At 38.8% G+C, this 18,963-nt stretch overlaps 1 protein-coding gene across 4 annotated transcripts in view; it reads right to left on the bottom strand.

The window, feature by feature from the left end:
- The window catches only part of DNAJB14 (DnaJ heat shock protein family (Hsp40) member B14), a 28,793-nt gene continuing 9,830 nt past the window's right edge, over positions 1 to 18,963 (bottom strand). For 2 of the 4 annotated variants that reach the window (XM_082316128.1, XM_082316129.1), the window contains 6 exons: positions 11,968 to 12,113; positions 8,124 to 8,309; positions 7,643 to 7,737; positions 6,848 to 6,957; positions 5,457 to 5,629; positions 1 to 2,668 (listed from right to left, as the gene is read on the bottom strand). In XM_082316128.1, the coding sequence (XP_082172254.1) occupies positions 2,544 to 2,668; positions 5,457 to 5,629; positions 6,848 to 6,957; positions 7,643 to 7,737; positions 8,124 to 8,309; positions 11,968 to 12,113 (835 nt within the window). In that variant the 3' untranslated portion in view covers positions 1 to 2,543. The remainder of the gene's footprint in view (positions 2,669 to 5,456; positions 5,630 to 6,847; positions 6,958 to 7,642; positions 7,738 to 8,123; positions 8,310 to 11,967; positions 12,114 to 18,963) is intronic. The other 2 variants (XR_014228640.1, XR_014228641.1) reach the window with 2 other exon arrangements.

Raw genomic sequence — 18,963 nt, 5'->3', positions numbered from 1 at the left:
GCTACAGGAAATAACAGCATCCTTCTACATGCTACTGCATACTTCAAAGCGTGCAACTACTTAATCTGTTAAACGCCAAGTAGCATTTTTCCACCAGTATAAACATATTCATTGTTTCCTTCTCTGAAAATGGCAATCGCAATAGATAATCCAATGAAATACAGCAGCCTAGGTCTCACTTTCAAACTGCTGGGGCACCTGCGTTGCTACGGGACGCAGCCACTGCATTATTCCAGTTTGCTGAGGTACTGATAGCAATCTAACCAGCCTGACCCAGCTCCGCACCCGCCCCTTTACCTGCTTCTCAGCTGCAGCAGAAGTAACTGCAGGGCTGACATAACCCACCCGGTTATTATAAGCAGCTTTGCTAAGACCATCTCTTCACTCCGACTTCACTGTTCTGACATTTGACAAATGCGTTATAGATCCTTCTTCCTCGTAACTAAAGGATCACCTGCAAGCTCCGACTCAGTTGTGAATGGGAAGGCCTGAGTGCTTGTTAAAGCCTTTGGAACAATTTTCTTCTATTAAGAAGACACAGGAGTACCAATGTGTACTTTGATAGTTTCTTTTCATTAGTATAATTACAATACATTCTGGACAGTTACAAAATCCGGGGAATCACGTTTTCTCCATAAACTTCTACTGCAAACTTCAAACATTTGGGTGCCTTTCCGTTACTTCTGCATACTTTTCCTATAATCTTAGAAAGGACAACCGGTAAAGCAACCCTTTTTTTTTTTTTGTTTGTTTCAGCAGCTTTTAGTTCTGCTTTGTGCCTCAGGCTTTGATGTCCACCTTGAATGCTGGTTTAGCTGCTTAGTTAAAAGCCTGCAGCTAGTCTCTCTCATGTTACACCAATTCAATAGAGGACATTTCCAACAGGACAGTTTAGAAAAGGTATATACGCAAAATGTACGCAAAATGATTTCTGGGTCACTCAGAGCAACAGCATTTAGTGTATTTCTAAAGCCAAATCCTGGTCTAGATCAGAAGGAATTCCAGTGAAGTCAGTCAGGTATTTAAACTTTCAATTTAGGAGAAGAATTTGGCTCCACAGAAACCGAAAGCATTGTTCAAAGATAGCAGTTTTCTCAAATAAAAAATACTGCCCTTATTATGAGCCACCTGGCATTCTCAAATACAAGACACATTCTCCTGCATAGCACTGTTAAAATGTAAAAACATCAGCTACTGAACCTAAAAATGTTTCCAACCCACTTTTGATAAACTTTAAGTACATTGTACTTAGCTGCTTCAAAACACCTCTTTGCATCAGCAGGCGTGGCTGCATATAGTTTCCACGTACAGGCCGCTGAGTTACATGATCTTGTACGTAGGAGCCGAACGGTACGCGTGCTCATTTCTAGAAAGTCAGTCCACCGACATTCTGGCCCAGAGAAACGCGTGCCCTACCTCTTCCGCCCCAGGGACAAGCGATATGGCTCTGACCATAGGAGCATACTGCAAACTAGTGAAGCGTTTAAATAGTTGGCAAAAGTGTTGAAAGGCACATAGCTTGTCCTTAGCAGTATTTCCCTGTTCCACTTGTAGGGCCCATTGAGGAATCAGTGTTGGGACCTAGCTTGAAACAAAAAAATAGTAAGAAAATGGAAGCCTCCCAGGAAAAAAAAAAATCAGGTTGCCTTTTTTTTTTTTTTTTTTTGAGCTTTAAGATTTTACTATTGCATGTTTTCCTCTACCTTTCCAGTGAAAATTAAGGAAGCTATGGATGCATGTTAACCGTACGTATGGAATTACTAGTACTGGAATACCAAATGGTAGAGCTGCTGTAAACTGTTGCAAGTACTAAAAGCAATGCTTATAATGGTCTGTACAGCATTTGCAAATATTTACTTTGAAAAGAGATTAGTGTAGTTCTTAGTTTTCTCAGCATTGCTTAGAAACACTAAAAAAACTACAACAGCTAACTGCTACTCTACACCAGATCGATAAACCCCAACAGATATTTAGGAATATATGCCATTATATTTAAAAATACCAAGTTCCTCTAAGCTGGTAAACCTAGAAGATTTTACATAGAGTTAGAGATAAAATATTAAAAATTCTTGTTTCAATTCCACACACTTGACATCTGAATAGGAGTAATGTAATCATACTATTTATTCCATCAGTGAGACAAAATGTTGTATGGAACTAAATTTCTGAGATTTTAAATAGAAAGTCATTTAACTCGTATATACACAAAGTGTTCTTTCCACAGATATTTACATGGCAAATATGTTAGAGGAGAACCACTATGACTACATCTCTACAAGTATAGCATCCTTTCTGAGCTATTCTCTCTGCTGAAAGAATTCACAGAAGCTTTGAAGTAAAATCTAGACAATTAAAGTTACCTATATTTCACAGTAGGTAAAGAAGCCATTAAATGATATTTCAGCATAAGGTTTCTGGAAACAGCTACACAGTAGAGTTTTACATCCACCCTTCTTTTCCAGCATTCATGGTGAAACTAAATCTCTTCTTAATTTACAAGAGAGATAACGGCATACGTAAAGATGTACGTGTATAATTGCAGTTCATCCTCCTCGATAGAGGCTGGTCAGCCGTTCTAGTTCTTTGCAGTTGTCCATGGACATGGAGTCTGCTTTCTTTCGGAGACGGTCATCTCGATATACTTTTGCTGCATAAAGTAAGTCTGTTTCTTTAATGAAAAAAAAGAGAAAAGATTTTTCAGGTTAAAAACTGAATATGTTGCACATGATACATTCCTTCTCAGATCTGTCCAAAACACCTCAGGTTTAAGCCTTGCCCTTTTTTCCCCTCTGTCTATTCTAACTACCCACAGACACCACCTAAAGAGCACTGCTACAGCTTCCCTTTGCTGGATCTTCACAAGCATTCGTCTTTTTGAGAAGGGGAAGTGGTAACAGCCTTCCAGCACCCTCATATTTCATACCGCAGTACCTGATTAAAAACAAACAAACCAACCAACCCCTACTACTTCTGTCAGACCTCATTAAACACTACAAATATAGGCCACGCTCAGTGATCTTGGATATTATTGACAGCTCTAGCGTCTTGTCTGTGCCCAAAAATCCATCCTGAGTGTTAAGCCCATTACTTCAACTGATGCTGCTTCAGACTGCCAGCGTTCAGAGGTATTAATAAAGGAGCTCTCTGTATTATACTGGTGTTCAATAGCTTGACATTGCTGAGCATTTTAATTCTCTAAAATCTTTTCCAGCCCTTCAACTCAAAATGGATTACCGAGGCATTCTTAAATGTTAATCAACGCTGGAAAGATTTTAACTGTCAAGGAGATCCAACACACAACAGGTATTTTGAATCCTTAAAACCACAATATCAGCTGTTTCTAGAGAAAATCTATTAGGGGATGCCTTCTCAAAATCAATTTCGGTAGTTTTCACAACCTGATACATTGCAAATAGCAAACAACATGACAGTCACCACCTTCAAGTTATTTTTCTTCTTTATACTAGGGTCAGATGTTTCTCTAGTCATCACATTTTTCCCAGTAAATATGTACATATGGAATTGTGGGCCTCTTTGCATTGTCCAAGACTCTGTTCGTGCTTAAAAAAGTAAGCATGTCAAGAATAAATGCTGAAAAATGGGAAAGGTATTCTTTCTCCTCTTTCCTTCCCCAGGTGGAAATTGCATATCAACATTTTCAAAGATATTTGGACAGTAAATACATTACAGGAGACACAAATATAACATGCCAGTAAACCTAAGTGTAATGACTAGGTCAATAAAAGCAAACTATCCTTCCAGATCTACACTCCGCTGAAAAAATGTACCAATAATATGTCCTCTTTTTATTGTGCTGGATTGTATCTTATCTTTAATTTTTTGTTAACAACCATGATCATTTTTGTAAATATTTTATTATAAGTTTACCAATCATTCATCTAGCAACCACTTGTAGATGAAAAATGGGGTATTCATTTCATGAAGAGCAAACATATTCAAACATTTCAAGATGATCAAAGGACAACCGAGCTGGAAAAATACAACAGTTTTTTATATTTGCTTATGAATTATACCCAAAAATTCTCTGATGCTTTCCTCTGTTTGAAAAATCTGGGAAAAATTATTCCGATCAAATCTCACACTCTGGGCAATGATCTGAGAGTCTTCCCCCAAAGTACTGGTGTTTCTCTTGCAAACCTGTGGCCCATCAGCAGAGTTTTCTGCCCACAGTTCTTTCCTGTGGGCGATTTGTAAAACTGTGGAGATTTACTTATACGTAAGCAATGCGTACTCACGAGTAAGGAGTGTAAAGCCTCCAGGAATCATTGGGCCTACTATGCATGGGCAATGCAGTTTGTATTTGTATATGTATGGGCCAACTGTAATGAAGGTACGCAGTCCTATTCAGGCGTTTGACTAGCTGCGATGGCGGGCAGTCTTTCACAACTGGGAGAAGCTAAGGGGCCATCTCAGCTGAAAGGTGGCACCACTGCACTGCAGAGGGTAAAGTTGCGCAGGAACACCCGATTTCACTCAGAGAAGAGCATTCTGTTTGCTTCTGGTCAGTTTACTGACAGTTCATCAACAAATTATTTATCCGGTAAGCTATTACTGAAGCTTACCAGCTGAAAAGTTGAAACCATCTTGTTTCAACACTGATGTCTTTTTAGCAGCGCTGTTCTCACAGAGCATGAAAGGCTCATGAAATGGTCACAAATAATAGAATAACAGGTTAAAGTTGACGATGATTTGGAGATGGACGATGCTATTCAGTATTCTTATGCTTTAACACTGAATTCTAGGCTTTTGAAAGAAAATAGCTCCTTGTAGAATATTAAATTAGATTGGAAAAATAGATGTTAAACTAAAAAAACCCATCTGTTTTCAAGGTCTGATATAGCCAAGCTACCAAGTCCAGGGAGAAAAATTATTCAGCATTGGCAAAAGATCAAGCACTGATTTACAGCTTATGATGTTTTACAGGACATGCTGCGTGTCCCTGGTCACCTGGAAAAGCAGTGTTTGTATGCACTGTGGTCCAAGACAGATTATTTTTTTCCTTCTCTGGAAACACCTATATAAGTTTTTGTTATATTTATTTATTTATTTACATAAAAGCACCTAAGGAAATGAGATATTGCCATGATAAAATAATGTGAAAGAGATTAGAATTCTTAGCGTTTGTCCTTAACTTAGAGCAATTTCTTTCTCATTATCAATTCACTGTAGTCTTTATTTTTCTGAGAAACGGTCATAGCTAATAGAGTAGCAGGTTAAAATCGCTGATGATTTGCAGATGGTTGTTAGGCCACTGAGTAAAACACAGATACTAAGTGACACTGGCGACACTTTCAGAAGTGAGAAACAGTAGGGAACCTTGCACTTGCTTTCTCATTCAGATACTTTAATAATACAAGCACTTCATTCTTGCCTGAGGCAACCTTCTTTTATAGTAATGAATGCTTTCACGAAATTACACATATTACCAAACTTACTTTGTTGCCTCTCCTTCCAGCAGTTATTACGAATGTTGGACACATAATCCTCTTCCACACTCTTTTCCACTTTCTGTAATGACACTCCTTTGTATTCATTTCTAAAGTCCTTGTTGACATAATAAACGACACCCAAGTTTTCTGTCTGCATTTTTATGGTCTGCCCCGTACTTCTACAAAAAAGGAGGGAGGGGGGAGAGAGACTAGTTATTTATTTCATTTTTTTTTTTAACACCACAAATACACTTTAAAAAAATATTGCTATTACAGAAGAAGAGCACATCACCGTATTTGCCATTTCAAGGCAAGTAACGAAATGAATGGCTGTATAATCTGCCAGAGAATAAAATTACTACATTTATCTGAACATTAAACTTCTGCTGCTTAAACCCGTGATCTTGAAAGAAAAACCATGTTAGTAAGACACTTCTTTCATATCTCTTTAGTTAAATATAAGCTTTGGTAATAGAAAATTACATTCAAACTCAACAGAAAGAAAAACAGGTCACTATTCTGTAGCAACCCAGTACAGGCATCTCCATTCTAAAGTGTTTTCTGCCAGCCCTGACAAATCCATTTTCCTGCTGGCATTCTGTGGATTAAAAATCAAAGATTGTGCGTAAACATTTTGGCAGAGAAGTGTTTATAAGCCTCACAACAACTTAGTCGCAGAAGGGAAAAACATCACACCCTGGAAATAAGAGAGGAGAAAAGAAACCTTTCTGTTGTGGGGATGAGAGCTCTGCAAGGAACTAAGGACCTTTAAAACAGTTATGGCGAGTGGGCTAAGGCTACTAGCTGGTTGCATGCTTGATTAAAGTTATTTACTTCTCTCAAGGAAAAAAGGTTTAAATATCCTACTGTACAAAACAGGTAAGTTTCACTAGTAGAATTCTTTGCAAGAAAATGAAGATAAGCTATTTTACCACTACCTAGAATGAAGCAAAGAATAGACAGTTTCCCCAGCCCTCATCTAGTTCAAAACTTAAATAAGGATGAGCAAGTTGCTTTCAAGCACTTCACTTGCTAGAAGCACAGATGACCCCTAAAAGGAATAATGAGCCCTGGCAGGGTTCAGGATTTGGTTAAATATGACGGAGATGCAAACATCTTTGCAAGATGCTACGTTGCATGGACCCACTGCCTTGTATTAGAAGACCTCCTAAACTCCAGGTATTGCTGACCTCTTTTCTCCATTACGTTCTCACAGCATGTTCTTAATACCTAACTTTCACGTTTTGTTCTGCTTTCTCTATACCTTCCCTCCCTTTCCCCACTGTGGGAAATCAAGGACCAACTAACGAAGACTCTCTAAAATGCTTCTAAGTGGGAGATGCTGATTACAACATCCTCCCCTCTGTTTTAAGCTAATGTAATCAAGCATTACTTACGATCTTGGGTATAAGGCGTAAGGAGGGTTAGATACCATCAACTGGCTCAACAAGGAAACAAGGATCAACACAATAATAGGCATCAGCTGAATGAACATGGAGAAACCTCCCTAAGGAACAAAACAGATTCAAGGATTTCATAAAACAGCATCAAGTAAATAGGTAAATTGGACAAGATTTAATGCTAAGCGTGACTTTCTGCTTTAAACCATCAAAAGCTGCTAGGAAAACTATAACTACAAACCTGCAAACACCATGATGTTATCTTAACTTTCCAATGCATGCACAATATTCATAGAGTGCTCAAGCTGCAAGAGTTCAGAGGTTAGCATGTAGCCACAAGCAATTACCAAACGAATAGCTGGATTCAGCTGACATTATATGCCATGATTTGGTCTCATCTATACAGTGATATGTAATTATACAGGACTATATATAATTCATATAGATGAATACTGAGCCTTAAGTACAATTTTTACCTCAGCCCAAATAAAGTTTTAAATGTAGACAAGGATTAGTGATCAGAATTAGTGGCATATTTAGGCTAATACTACCAGTCACTAGTAAGACAGTGACACAGAACAACAGATTTACAAAACCAGGCTATTATCTTCTCAAATTTGCACGTCTATTTACCAATCAGTAAGACTACCACCTGCCAAAGTTTTAAAATACGTAACTGGCAAGTAGAAATCCTCCTCTACAGTACAGAGCTCCTGTGCAGTCACATCACCAAAAGCGACTACCAGCAAATTTCACAATCCACAGTTTAAAGTCAATGGTGCTTAAACATACATCACCCCTCTCTTCCTCCCTCTCATGTCCACTCTGACGGTGCTGATTAGGATGACTGTAGCCAGCACGACCATTAGAAAATGAATGTACACCACCTAAGGAAAGAAATAGCCACATTTAAATCATGTAAAAAAACCTATTTAGAGGTCAATACAGACGCAACAACATAAAGCATTTAACAGTACTGTACAATGACACATAAAGTAACTCAACTTCAAGATATGTTACAATTTCAAAGTTGTTTAAAATAAATAGTTTAAGCTCTAAGTTAACTGATTTGTTATTTCATGTGCCACAGAATCACCACAGCAACCCCAAAGAACTGAACTCACATTTTGGGGATTTAGCAACACATGCAGATTAAAGAGTTGGGGTCCGAGGCAGGCTGGAGTAATTTTACTGGTTTATAATGTCACAAACTCTAATGCCACTCCAGGCAGTACCACTGTATCCCAATGATTATACTGATATATACAAATACCTGTTGGAAAGGCCCCTCCAAAAAACATGTTGAATAGGTCCTCTGGAGTAATATCTGCCTCACGACCTCTATGGAAGTTGAATCTGCCATTGCTAGGGTGATTGCACGTTTGCTCTTCACTGCCTGTAAGGTCATACTGCTTTCGTTTTTCTGGATTACTCAGCACAGCATACGCATTTCCTATTTCTGAAGCAAGGAATAAAAGACAACTCCCATAAATGAAAGATAAGAGCTATTCCAGCATGAAAATTGCCATTTCAAAGTCAAGAATAGGCAGCAAATTATGTCCTTTACTGTACATTACAAATCAACTATAGTACAACAAGGTCTAGAAACATCTCTACTTTTCTTATTATAGCTTCCACAAAGTTTCCCACCAACCCTATTCAAAGGCCTTTTATCCTGTTGACCTGGGCAGAAGGCAAGAGAGCTTTGATCCTTTTTCTAGGGCAACACCTACACCTGTGGAAACGTTCTCTCTCACTGCAATTACAAAAAAAGCATCAAGCATTACAATGAAAGCTTTGAAGTGGGGTAATTGCAAAGTTCAGTTTGCTCTAACAGCCTAGCTTAAAAACATCATAGACTCAGTAGGTTTTCTTTGGTTTCATTTCGTAAGTGGTGGCTTCTTCGAATGCATCAGCTTTATTGTGTACAAGAGTGTGAACGTATTTTTTATATGCTGCTTAAGATATTTTATGGATTACATTAATAACACAAAGTTTTGCATGATGTAACATGAAAAGTACAACATGCACACACAACGGGAACACGTGTGTTCCCAAGGTTGCCAATACAACCTCAATGTTTGGAGCGCCTGGCCTGGATGCCTGTCCCTGTTCACACTACATTGTCACAAATGAACAACTTCAATTTTGACAGTAGTAATGGAAAAACTGAGTTCAGTGAGCATGGAAAGAATCAGTGTGAAAAGACCACAAGCTCTCCTGACTTTACAAGCTTTCACCCTATCTGATGTGTACAGACATACAGCTCTCACAGGCTGAAGGAAAATTTCTGTTGGCACTCGATGAACAATCTTCACTCAGTCGTATCTTCATTAAACCCTTCCTGCTTTCCTTCTCTCTCCTCCAGGCCTCTCTAACAAAAGGCTTCTTTTGCAGCCAACCAACACAAGCACAAGGCACACGGACTGTTTTTCGGTGTCGAGTGCTGTTGTGACCAGCAGGTCGTGGGAGGCGATGACTCTGCCCCTCTATTCTGCTATGGTGAGACCCCACCTGGAGTACTACATCCAGCTCTGGGGCCCCCAACGTAAAAAAGACATGGACCTGGCTGGAGCGAGTCCAGAGGAGGGCCACGAAGATGACCAGTGGGCTGGAGCACCTGTCCTATGAATACAGGCTGAGAGAGTTGGCGTTGTTCAGCCGGAAGAGAAAGCTCCAGGGAGGCCTTGTAGCAGCCTTCCAGTACCTGAAGGGGGCCTACAAGAAAGCTGGAGAGGGACTTTTTACAAGGGCGCACAGTGACAGGACGAGGGGTGATGGCTTTAAACTGAAAGAAGGTAGATTTAGATTGGATACAAGGAAGAAATCCTTCACTCTGAGGGTGGTGAGGCCCCGGCACAGGTTGCCCAGAGAAGCTGTGGCTGCCCCCTCCCTGGAAGTGTTCAAGGCCAGGTTGGATGGGGCTTTGAGCAACCTGGTCCAGTGGAAGGTGTCCCTGCCTGTGGCAGGGGGGTTGGAACCAGATGATCTTTAAGATCCCTTCCAACCCAAACTATTCTATGATTCTATGATAAGCCATCAGTCATCAAAAGTTTGTGAAAGGTGCAACGCTATAACCTCAACACAGGCAAATAAGACAATGGCTTTGCATAATTAATGTTTTCAACATTATCCAATCTAAAAAAAACTTAATGAGTCTCAGCTATTTGCCTTTTAAGATGCCCTTAGAAACAACCATTAGCAGTCCCTTTAAGTGGAGGAGAAAACCCAAAGAAATGAAGCTTGGTAATTTGCACTGAGAGACACCAAATATTGCTACAAGGTTCCTCTGTTACTCAGCAGGAGGATAAAATTGGTAGTAAAAATTTAGATTTTTCCCAACACTTAAGAATTTAGGGAGACATAAATCAGGTGACTGCACATAAAGTGATGACATCATACTGTCAAAGTATGGTCAGCAATCCTTTTTGACTATTTGTTATTTGCTTTTGATTATTTGATGCTAATTCACAACAGATTTGATTAAAATATAATTTTCTTTAAATAAAGGACATACAAAATTTAAAAACTGCTCAAAAGTTTCAAAGGAAAGATTTTTTGATGAAGCTGGTAAAAGAGATTCTAAGAGATTAAAAGTGATAATATTTGCACAAACTTTTTAAATCTAAAATATAACCCCAGGGAGACTGCTTAATACAACAGAAGAGTAGTACTAGGTAGCTCAAGATCTAAGTAAGTACCGTGCCTAACATCAAACTCAATTCTGTTTTCTAATGTGGCCTTTCCTTAAAACAAAGCATTATTATGAAATAATAGCTATTATAATGAAACTCCTTTTCTCAGCTGGATGTTAGAAACTCATCAGACACCTTTAAAGGCAAATTAAATCATAAATTTACTCAGCCATACAAAAAGACTACAATAATTTCAATGCGAGAAAAATGCTAGGTTTCATTAAATAATATTTAGTCAACAAGATTCCCCTACAAAATTTTCTGTTCATTTACTCATCTAATTAAGAACCAGAAAGTGAAATTAAGCCGAAGAAATAAAAATTGTACAAAGTGCTAATGTCAAATAAAAGATTAAATAATAAGAAACTGATTTCTTACATTTTAAATATTATTTAAAATGCTATTAACAAGGAAGAATTATTTTATTCATAGGGCTGGAGACAATTTTGTAAGAATAATCTTTTTTAGATAAAGCCATCACACAGCTGTATTAAAATAATCATTAGCAATCAACCTTCCTGCTATGTTCCATCTACTTTTCACCTGGAATTGTTAATATATTATTATAATTACCCCTTAAAGTCTGTATCAGAAGTCTTGCTCAGGACTTCCCCCCCCCTCCCCCATTTAAGAGTTTTATCTGATTGATTCTTTTCAAATGTCTGCATGAAGACCTCACACAGGAAAAAATAAAAAACACGTACAATAATCAGATTGTTTATTTATGCATGACTATTTCTTACAGATTCACATTTTTCTTCATCTGTGTCTGAGATGAAGGTGTAGTTTTCTTTAAAAAGCTTTTCGTCAACAATTTTCCTTGTGCAGGGCTAAGCTTGGCAGCCTTAGATCAGGTAAAGTCAGATTGTAAATTTTACCTAAGAAATGGTCAAAGGCAACTATTAATAAGGCCATGTTTGAACCCAGGTATTTCTGTGTGGAAAAAGTAGTAAAACTACACACATACAAGGAATTCTAAGGCAAAGGTAAATTAGCGTCACATGTGATTCAGTAAAAAATGCATTTTGCTATGAAGTATTACTTTGGTTTTTTTCAAGCTCAAGTATAGTAAAGATTCAAGATAGTAAGATTCAATTGACTACATTAAGTCAACAACAGTAAAAAAAGTGCAAAATCTGGGTTTAACAGATCAAGTATTTGCTCCCTGTACCTGAAAATTACAGTCAATCCTCTGAAACCGAACCCTACTGCAAAATTCCCCATTATTTATCTACGCTTCTAAGTATATGTTAAGATAATAAAGGTCAAATATTTTCTTGGATAAAAATGTCAGTTTAATATTAGCTACAAAACACCACATTGACAATTTTGTAAAAAGTCGAGTGACCAATGCAGATGAATTTCTTTTAATCTGACAAAGTTTAATCATAAAAGAAATTTTGAGTAAAAATAGTACTTTACTTTTAAAAGCCTCTGTTGCTCCAGGTGCATGGTTTTTGTCTGGGTGGAATTTCAAAGCAAGTTTTCTATAAGCCTTCTTTAGGTCTTCTTCACCGGCATCCTTTGACACCCCAAGGACTTCATAATAATTTTTACATTTCTTTATACTGCAAAAGAAAATGAAGTAAAACGTTGTAAACAAAAAGATGTAGAAGTAGGATGTTAGAACACAGCTGCAAATGAGGTAATACATTGCACTGATGCAATACACTACATCTCTCACTTTCAATATAAAATATAAAAAAATTCCACTCTAGAAACAAAGAATGCCATTTTTCATAATAAACTCACTATTGAGCACAATAAACTACTGTACTCAAAATTACTTACAACATAGATCTATTTTACTACTTCTACTGTAGAACCACTACAGTTTTAAGAAAAGGTTTCAGTTTGCAATTACTGTAGCATTTCCTCATCCCCAATTATACGAATATTGCTGTTAATAATGCATAAAATGAAGATTCCAAATTTACTTCACAGAGCTAGTGGGTAGGAAGGCCTGTTTAGACTGTCAACAGCAAATGCACTTTGGTATGCATGGTATAAAACAAAACAAACAATACCTCCCCCTTTCTCCAAACGAAAGTCAAGTCATAACACCATTCGAACATTCACTTTTCAGGGAAATAAGGCACATGAAAATACCTCTGCTGCTGGGAATGCACCTGGATCTTAACAAACTTTCTGTAAGTGTTTTGTATAAATTCAAATAAACAATAACAGCTCCAGCAATTCAGATTCAGCTCATCTCCTATGTTCAATGTAGCATTTTTTTTTAAGCTCTGAAAACTCAGAAATATTCTTCCTATAGGCAGTCTCACCCAGACAGGAGAAGCAAAACCTGGAAATGATGTAATGATTTGGTATGCTTTACAATACTCTGAAGAGAGAAAGAGCAGTTACAGGGGACAGAGAGAATAATTTTATGTGGGCATTAATTTTATGTGGGCAGGAAGAACTGACCAAACCAATAACTACACCTTAAAATCAAACCAAGTTACTTCGGTAAGAATTCAGAAACTTAGAAAAACAAGGCCGAATCAGAAACTTGCATTGCAGAAATGAGGCACAGTGACATCTGGTGCATACCAAAAGGAAAGGGCTGGTCTGAGCAAGAAATAGAAATTACATCCATAAATATTTTAAAAGCTTCGTGTGAGTCTCTTCACACAGCTGTAACTGTGTCCACATTCTCTTAAACGCACAGATTTCTACCTAAATATGGGTTTAGTGTTACAAAGACTATACACAGGGCAGCCAAGTGGGAAAAAAGGGGGTAAGCAAGCCTTTGGCATTTTCATGAAAGAAGAATGGGTACCCTATAATTAAGGGAATAGTAGCATCAGAAGCATAACCACACCATCGTGTGTGGCCCTTCATAGTTTACAGATTGATCAAATCAAGTTTCATTTAAGGGATCCTTTTTGCTGTGTTCAAACAACATTAGCTTTTATGGAAGTCTCGGTGTAATGCTCACAAGAGCACTGAATTGAATATATGCAGGCAGCTGCCAACACGAGCATCCTGTGAAATAAATATAGCTCATTATATTGAAACAAATATAGCTCATTATATTGAAGTAACATTTAATAAGCTCCAGTTAGGAAGCTGATAAAGCTAACTAAAAGGAACACAGCTAATCCATCATCAAGAAAGAATGGAAAGAAAATACATTAAATTATACTCTGAATACTGGAAACTTTTGTTTGTTGATTTGTACAATAAGAAAAAAATCTGGTAGTGTACAGATCCCTTCATCCTTAGCCTCAAGTCCTGGATTACTTATGAACCGTATCAAGAACAGATAGCTTTATTTAAAAGCGTAACAGTATCAAATTAAGCTTTTATTTAAAGAAATTGCTATCTCGGCATCCAATCTAAATTCTTCTCTTCAATAATTCAGTATCTGAATTATCTGTTTGTAGACCAGGCTCTTCAGAACTTTGGTTGATATAAAATTAGGTAGTGAGTCATCAATGTTTAGCAAAGTTGTTATTTTATTAGCATTAAAACTGTAGTGCTAAATGTTTGTTCAAGTGTTTTTAAGCACTGTGCATCCTCAACAACTTTTTCCCGTAACAGCCTATGTTCATTTCTCATGGAAGTAACAAACGTGAAAAAAAAAAACACATGGAAGTTTACTTCTTTGCAGACCTGATATGCATTTATTTCACAACTCTAGGATGCAGAGAGGAGAAAAATGGGGGGGGGGGGAACAACAACAACCCAAGAAATGCCAAACTGTTCTTCTAATCCTCAAAAACTCACTCCAGAGTTTTTTCCCATTCATAACCAGTGTAAGTCCCCCAGTTGGAAACTCTCATGAGAAAAGCAGGAATGGTGGGTATCATCAGAAGACGTTCAGGTCAGCACATGACCCACCAGCTTCCGACACCACGATCAGCTTAGAGCCAGCGCATCACACCAGAGCTAGTTCCTGATGAGAAAGTACAGGGAAGAATGCAACCACCCTCCATGCAACAGCTACCCTGAACCTGGTCCACAAATGAGCCATTGTTCTTTATCAAGAAACAAGCGTTCAGCCAAGGTATAACACATTTCTGCTTTCTCTTAGCAAGTCTTTGCTAGTGCTAGTTAAACAAAAAATTCTACAAATATACAAGCACCTCTATTCCAACATTCCTGATTTTCTGTGAAGGTATGATTTAATATTTCAAGCACATCTTGTATCAATCACCTTCCTACCCTGACCTACTACCCCAGGCTAAACGGCTAGTCTCAAACAAAGAAGCCTTTGTGAATTTGTGATAGCCACCCCAACTTTTATCCTCCCTTGCATGTTCTTGTCAGGATGGGTATGCTCGCAGCAACATCGCCTGCAACAGCGCTGCAACCGATCCTCCAGATCATTTACGCTGCCCTCCTTTCTACTGCACAGGATCAACGCTGAGATACATAAACCCTGTTCACCGCTTAGCCCATTGTCATCTTCAGGTCTCAGCAAAGTCAGTGTTGGCTCTCAAACCTCAGCAACAAACATAAGCCACTGTAAGTACTGTGCCGGATAGCCTGAGAAGCACCGCCACATGTGACTTCATGGTGAATCACGTGGAATATACATACACATATGGCAATTTCGCAGAGTTTAGCAGGACTTTGGATTAGGCAGATCAAGCTTTAAAGCTAAAATACATTAAGTGATTGTACAAATGCACAGGGGCCAAAACCCATACCTAAGCCTGGAATTCTCAGCAATGACCTTGTGCTATGAAGACCTTGCTACACCCTGCCATCAGACAACAGTTTTATACGATTGCTTTGCCACTTCAAGGCAAAAAGCATCTGGACTGTAAGTAGCTAGCATCTAGCTAATGCAAAGTTTCCTACAGGGAGGGAGTTAGTGACTTCTGCCAGGAGGTCCCTTACTGAGCACAATTCAGGGCAATCATTACAGAGTATTGGCTCGGTTTTTCCCCCCTCAGCAAAGTCCATGTGAGTTTTACACCAAAACTTGTACTGCAGCACCTTTGTACTGGGGATGATGGGGCAAGCAAACATGATTAGAAGGTGCTTTCCAATTAAACAGAATTATCAGTGTTTGTGGTGCACTCCTGAGAGGCAAAACTTTAACGCATCACAAACTCAACCTGGTAAGTCAGTTTATAGCAGGACAAACTGTACAGGATCACCAGGGCAACCCACCAGATCCTCAGGTCACACATGTGCTGTGCAGTCACCAGGCTTCTCAAACACTGCTGGAGCACACACCACATCCCTCCTCCACCTTAAAGACATAGGGATCATGGGCTTTGCACAGAGATTCTCCAAGACTTAAGTCCTCTTCTTCCAAACTACTGCTGTCCTGATGAGAAATTTCTCTCCAGCTGCTGGGAGCTGCTGGAAGCCATGGCCAACCTGATCCTTGTCCCTCAGCAGAAGCAGTCCTTTTTGGACATATTCCTCACTCCTTGTTTCTAGTAGACTGATATCTGACAATCCTCACTCTGCCAGAATCCCTCACCTGGAGCGTTGAACTGTCCTGTGGAGATTTGTCACGGGAGGATAGCTGGACGGAAGGAACCATCCCCTTCCCACTTCTCTCCTATTGCAGGCCACACATCAGCCAGCAGAGGCTGGGAAAAATTAAGAGTAAAACCAGTGGAGATGTTGGAAAAGACCGATCACTGATGTTACTTATGGCTTTTAACTGCATCCAAAACCCCTGTCCTGCAGCACTCTTAGCATGAACAACTAACCTTCTGAAAACTGCATTTCAAATTGCCTTTTTTTTTGGTTTTGCTGCACTTAAGGCACTGTAGTCCCTAGTGCTAATTTTCTTGCATATGTAAACTCCACACAGATGCTTCTCTTGAAAATTGCAATTTACATATCACTTGCTTATGGACTGCCCCTTTTGTATAGAATTGGGTTTTTTGTTGTTTATTTCTGGCTTATTTGAAGTCTGGTGCTTTCACTGTTAATTTGTTTGGGGTTTAGTCTTTTACGAATTGCTTTTCTTGTGCTTTTCCATTCCTGGTTGGATCACTTCTGTATCTGAATTACTATCAAATTATTTCTGTTGCGTAGCTAATTTCTGTCCTTGCTGAATTGTTAGTCCCCTGCCAGCACCTTGGCACTGTCCTTCCGGTTAACAGATTTGCTGGCTGTTTTAGGAGGGCACATTGCTGGATATTCCTGAAATAATATAGAGAATATTAGAGAATAGACTTCTTTAGGCTCTTTTAGAGAATAGACTTCTCAAACAGCATGAGGGCAAGCGATGGCCTACATTCATCCACAATCTGTTGACAGAGGTATCTCGTCATGACTTGCAAAGCTCCACTATCCCAGCGTGCAGCTGACAAGCCACCTGCAGCAGAACTGGTCAGCCAGCATCAAACTGCAGCAACAGCCAATTCTGCCTGACGCTGGGCTCCTCTCCATGCTCTGACGGCTGAAGGCAGAGGAAGCCCTTCAGGTCCTGAAATGTCTGCTCTCACCTGCAGAAGTTCTGGGGCTACCACCACTGGTTCTCCTGTGACTACGAAATGATGTGATCCTACTGCTGTGCTTCTTGTTTCACTTTTCAAATCTACAATTCAGATTAGGTCAGCATCAACAGCTTTTATCAGGTTAACAAAACCTATCAGAGATGCTTGCATTTCTGTATCACATACCCGCAGTGATCCATAATCATGAAGCTTTGAGTACAACTAGGTATTTCAAAGGGCCTTCCAAAGCCTGTCTGCTTTGCAGAGGGACAGCCCAAAAGACAAATACTTCAACCGCAATCTCTAAAAGCTTGCGATGGGAGCCACAATTATTTCTCCCAATGGTAATCTGAACTGAGCAGCAATGTGAATGTTGGCGACAAAAAACTGAGCAAGAGGAAGCTACACTGACTTCTGATCCCAGAGCTGAGCAGAAAAACACAGTAAAATGCAGACCAATTTCTACATAGGTGAAGTTTCCAATGACGCCAGAGGGCCTCATGCAAATGGCATCTTGCAGCTGAATTGGGAATGCGCCAGTCACAGTTTGGATGACGTAAGCGTGGTCTGCAAGAAGATTGGGAAGAGAAGGTCACGGCATTGTCGAGGAACTCAGGCTGGTACCAGCATACCCCTAGTTTCTGAAATGAATGCACCAGAAGTTTCAGATATCTGTTTCACTGATAGATTCAACAACACATTAAGGTGCTTGTCTTAGTACCTTGCTCTTAGATATACCTGGTCAGTTTGTTTCTTCTGTGTGTATTACATGAAATATTCAAGGCTGCATTTACATCAGCATACTTCTCTCCAGATTTTGTTTAAGCTTTTGTTTTAGCTACAAGAAGTGTAGGTTAAAGGCAGGAGCTTTCTGACAAAGTCCACCTATCTTCTGTGACGCTTTTCCATGACAGGCTCTATAACTGTGATTTCCACCTTGACTTTCTCAACCATACAACTGGATATTTCAACAATTCATAGTAGTTCTAGCAGCCTAATTAAAGGCATGCCCTGATTTCTTTGCTTTGTTTTTTTTTTAGCATGTGTAGATTGCTCTTATTATTCCACTTTCAGTTAATTATCTTCTTGACCCCATGTTAAAAAAGTAACAATATATCTCTTTTTGCTGAATTTGCAAAAGTCTCAGCAGAAGGCCTGGAAAAAGTCTCTCATACAACTTACATTCCTTGCAGTTTGATCCATGAGATGCATAGAGGCAATTTTTTGGTTTACTCCATGAATTCATATCAAGTTGCTGATCATTCTTGACCATGACTGGATGACATTTAATCCTGTCTTGCAAGGTTCCTACAGAACTCATGCCTCTATTGGTTTATTTTGGTTCTAGCTCAGAGATCCAAATACAAAATTTCATTCTTGTGCTCTCTTCAGAGGGGCAGGCACTGGCAGGGCAGGAAAAGCAGTATCCCACCACAGTTTTCACAAGACAGTAATCCAACTTTAGCATACTACTAATCATGACCGTTATCTTTCAGATGTCAAAAAGGTAATATGGAATATATGCCACTGCTTATTTACTAAGAAAGAGACATCAGACACCATATGAGTTTTAAGACCATTTAAAGGGAGTCTGTATAAAGTGTACGACCTATCTATATCTCCAAAACTATTTTTTTTAAATCATGCAGCAGACAACAGATAATACACACTTCACAGCATAAAAATAAATGGGAAAGATTAATACACAGCAGGCAAATGATTTTTTTTTTTTTTTTTTTTTTAATTTCATGCTGGTCCACAAAACCTTTCCCAAGGGTCTGCACACTTGGTATGAATAGGCAGATATGATGAACAGAATCTGTTTGAAAGTAACTAAGAACTTTGATAACGGTAATCCTGATCAGCATTTCTTCAGTTGTTTTAAGTGAACTAGAAGAAAAAAAAGTTTAAATTTTCTTTCTTACACAAATGTTTCATTTCTTTATCTCAGCAAAAAATGCTAATAACCTACATCAAACAGTGAAGGAATTGCTTTAAACCA

Source organism: Platalea leucorodia, assembly GCF_965183815.1.
Source record: "Platalea leucorodia genome assembly, chromosome: 6".
NCBI classification, from domain to species: domain Eukaryota; kingdom Metazoa; phylum Chordata; class Aves; order Pelecaniformes; family Threskiornithidae; genus Platalea; species Platalea leucorodia.
Note: the sequence above shows the minus strand (reverse complement) of the source record. Positions and strands in the feature narration are given on the sequence as shown.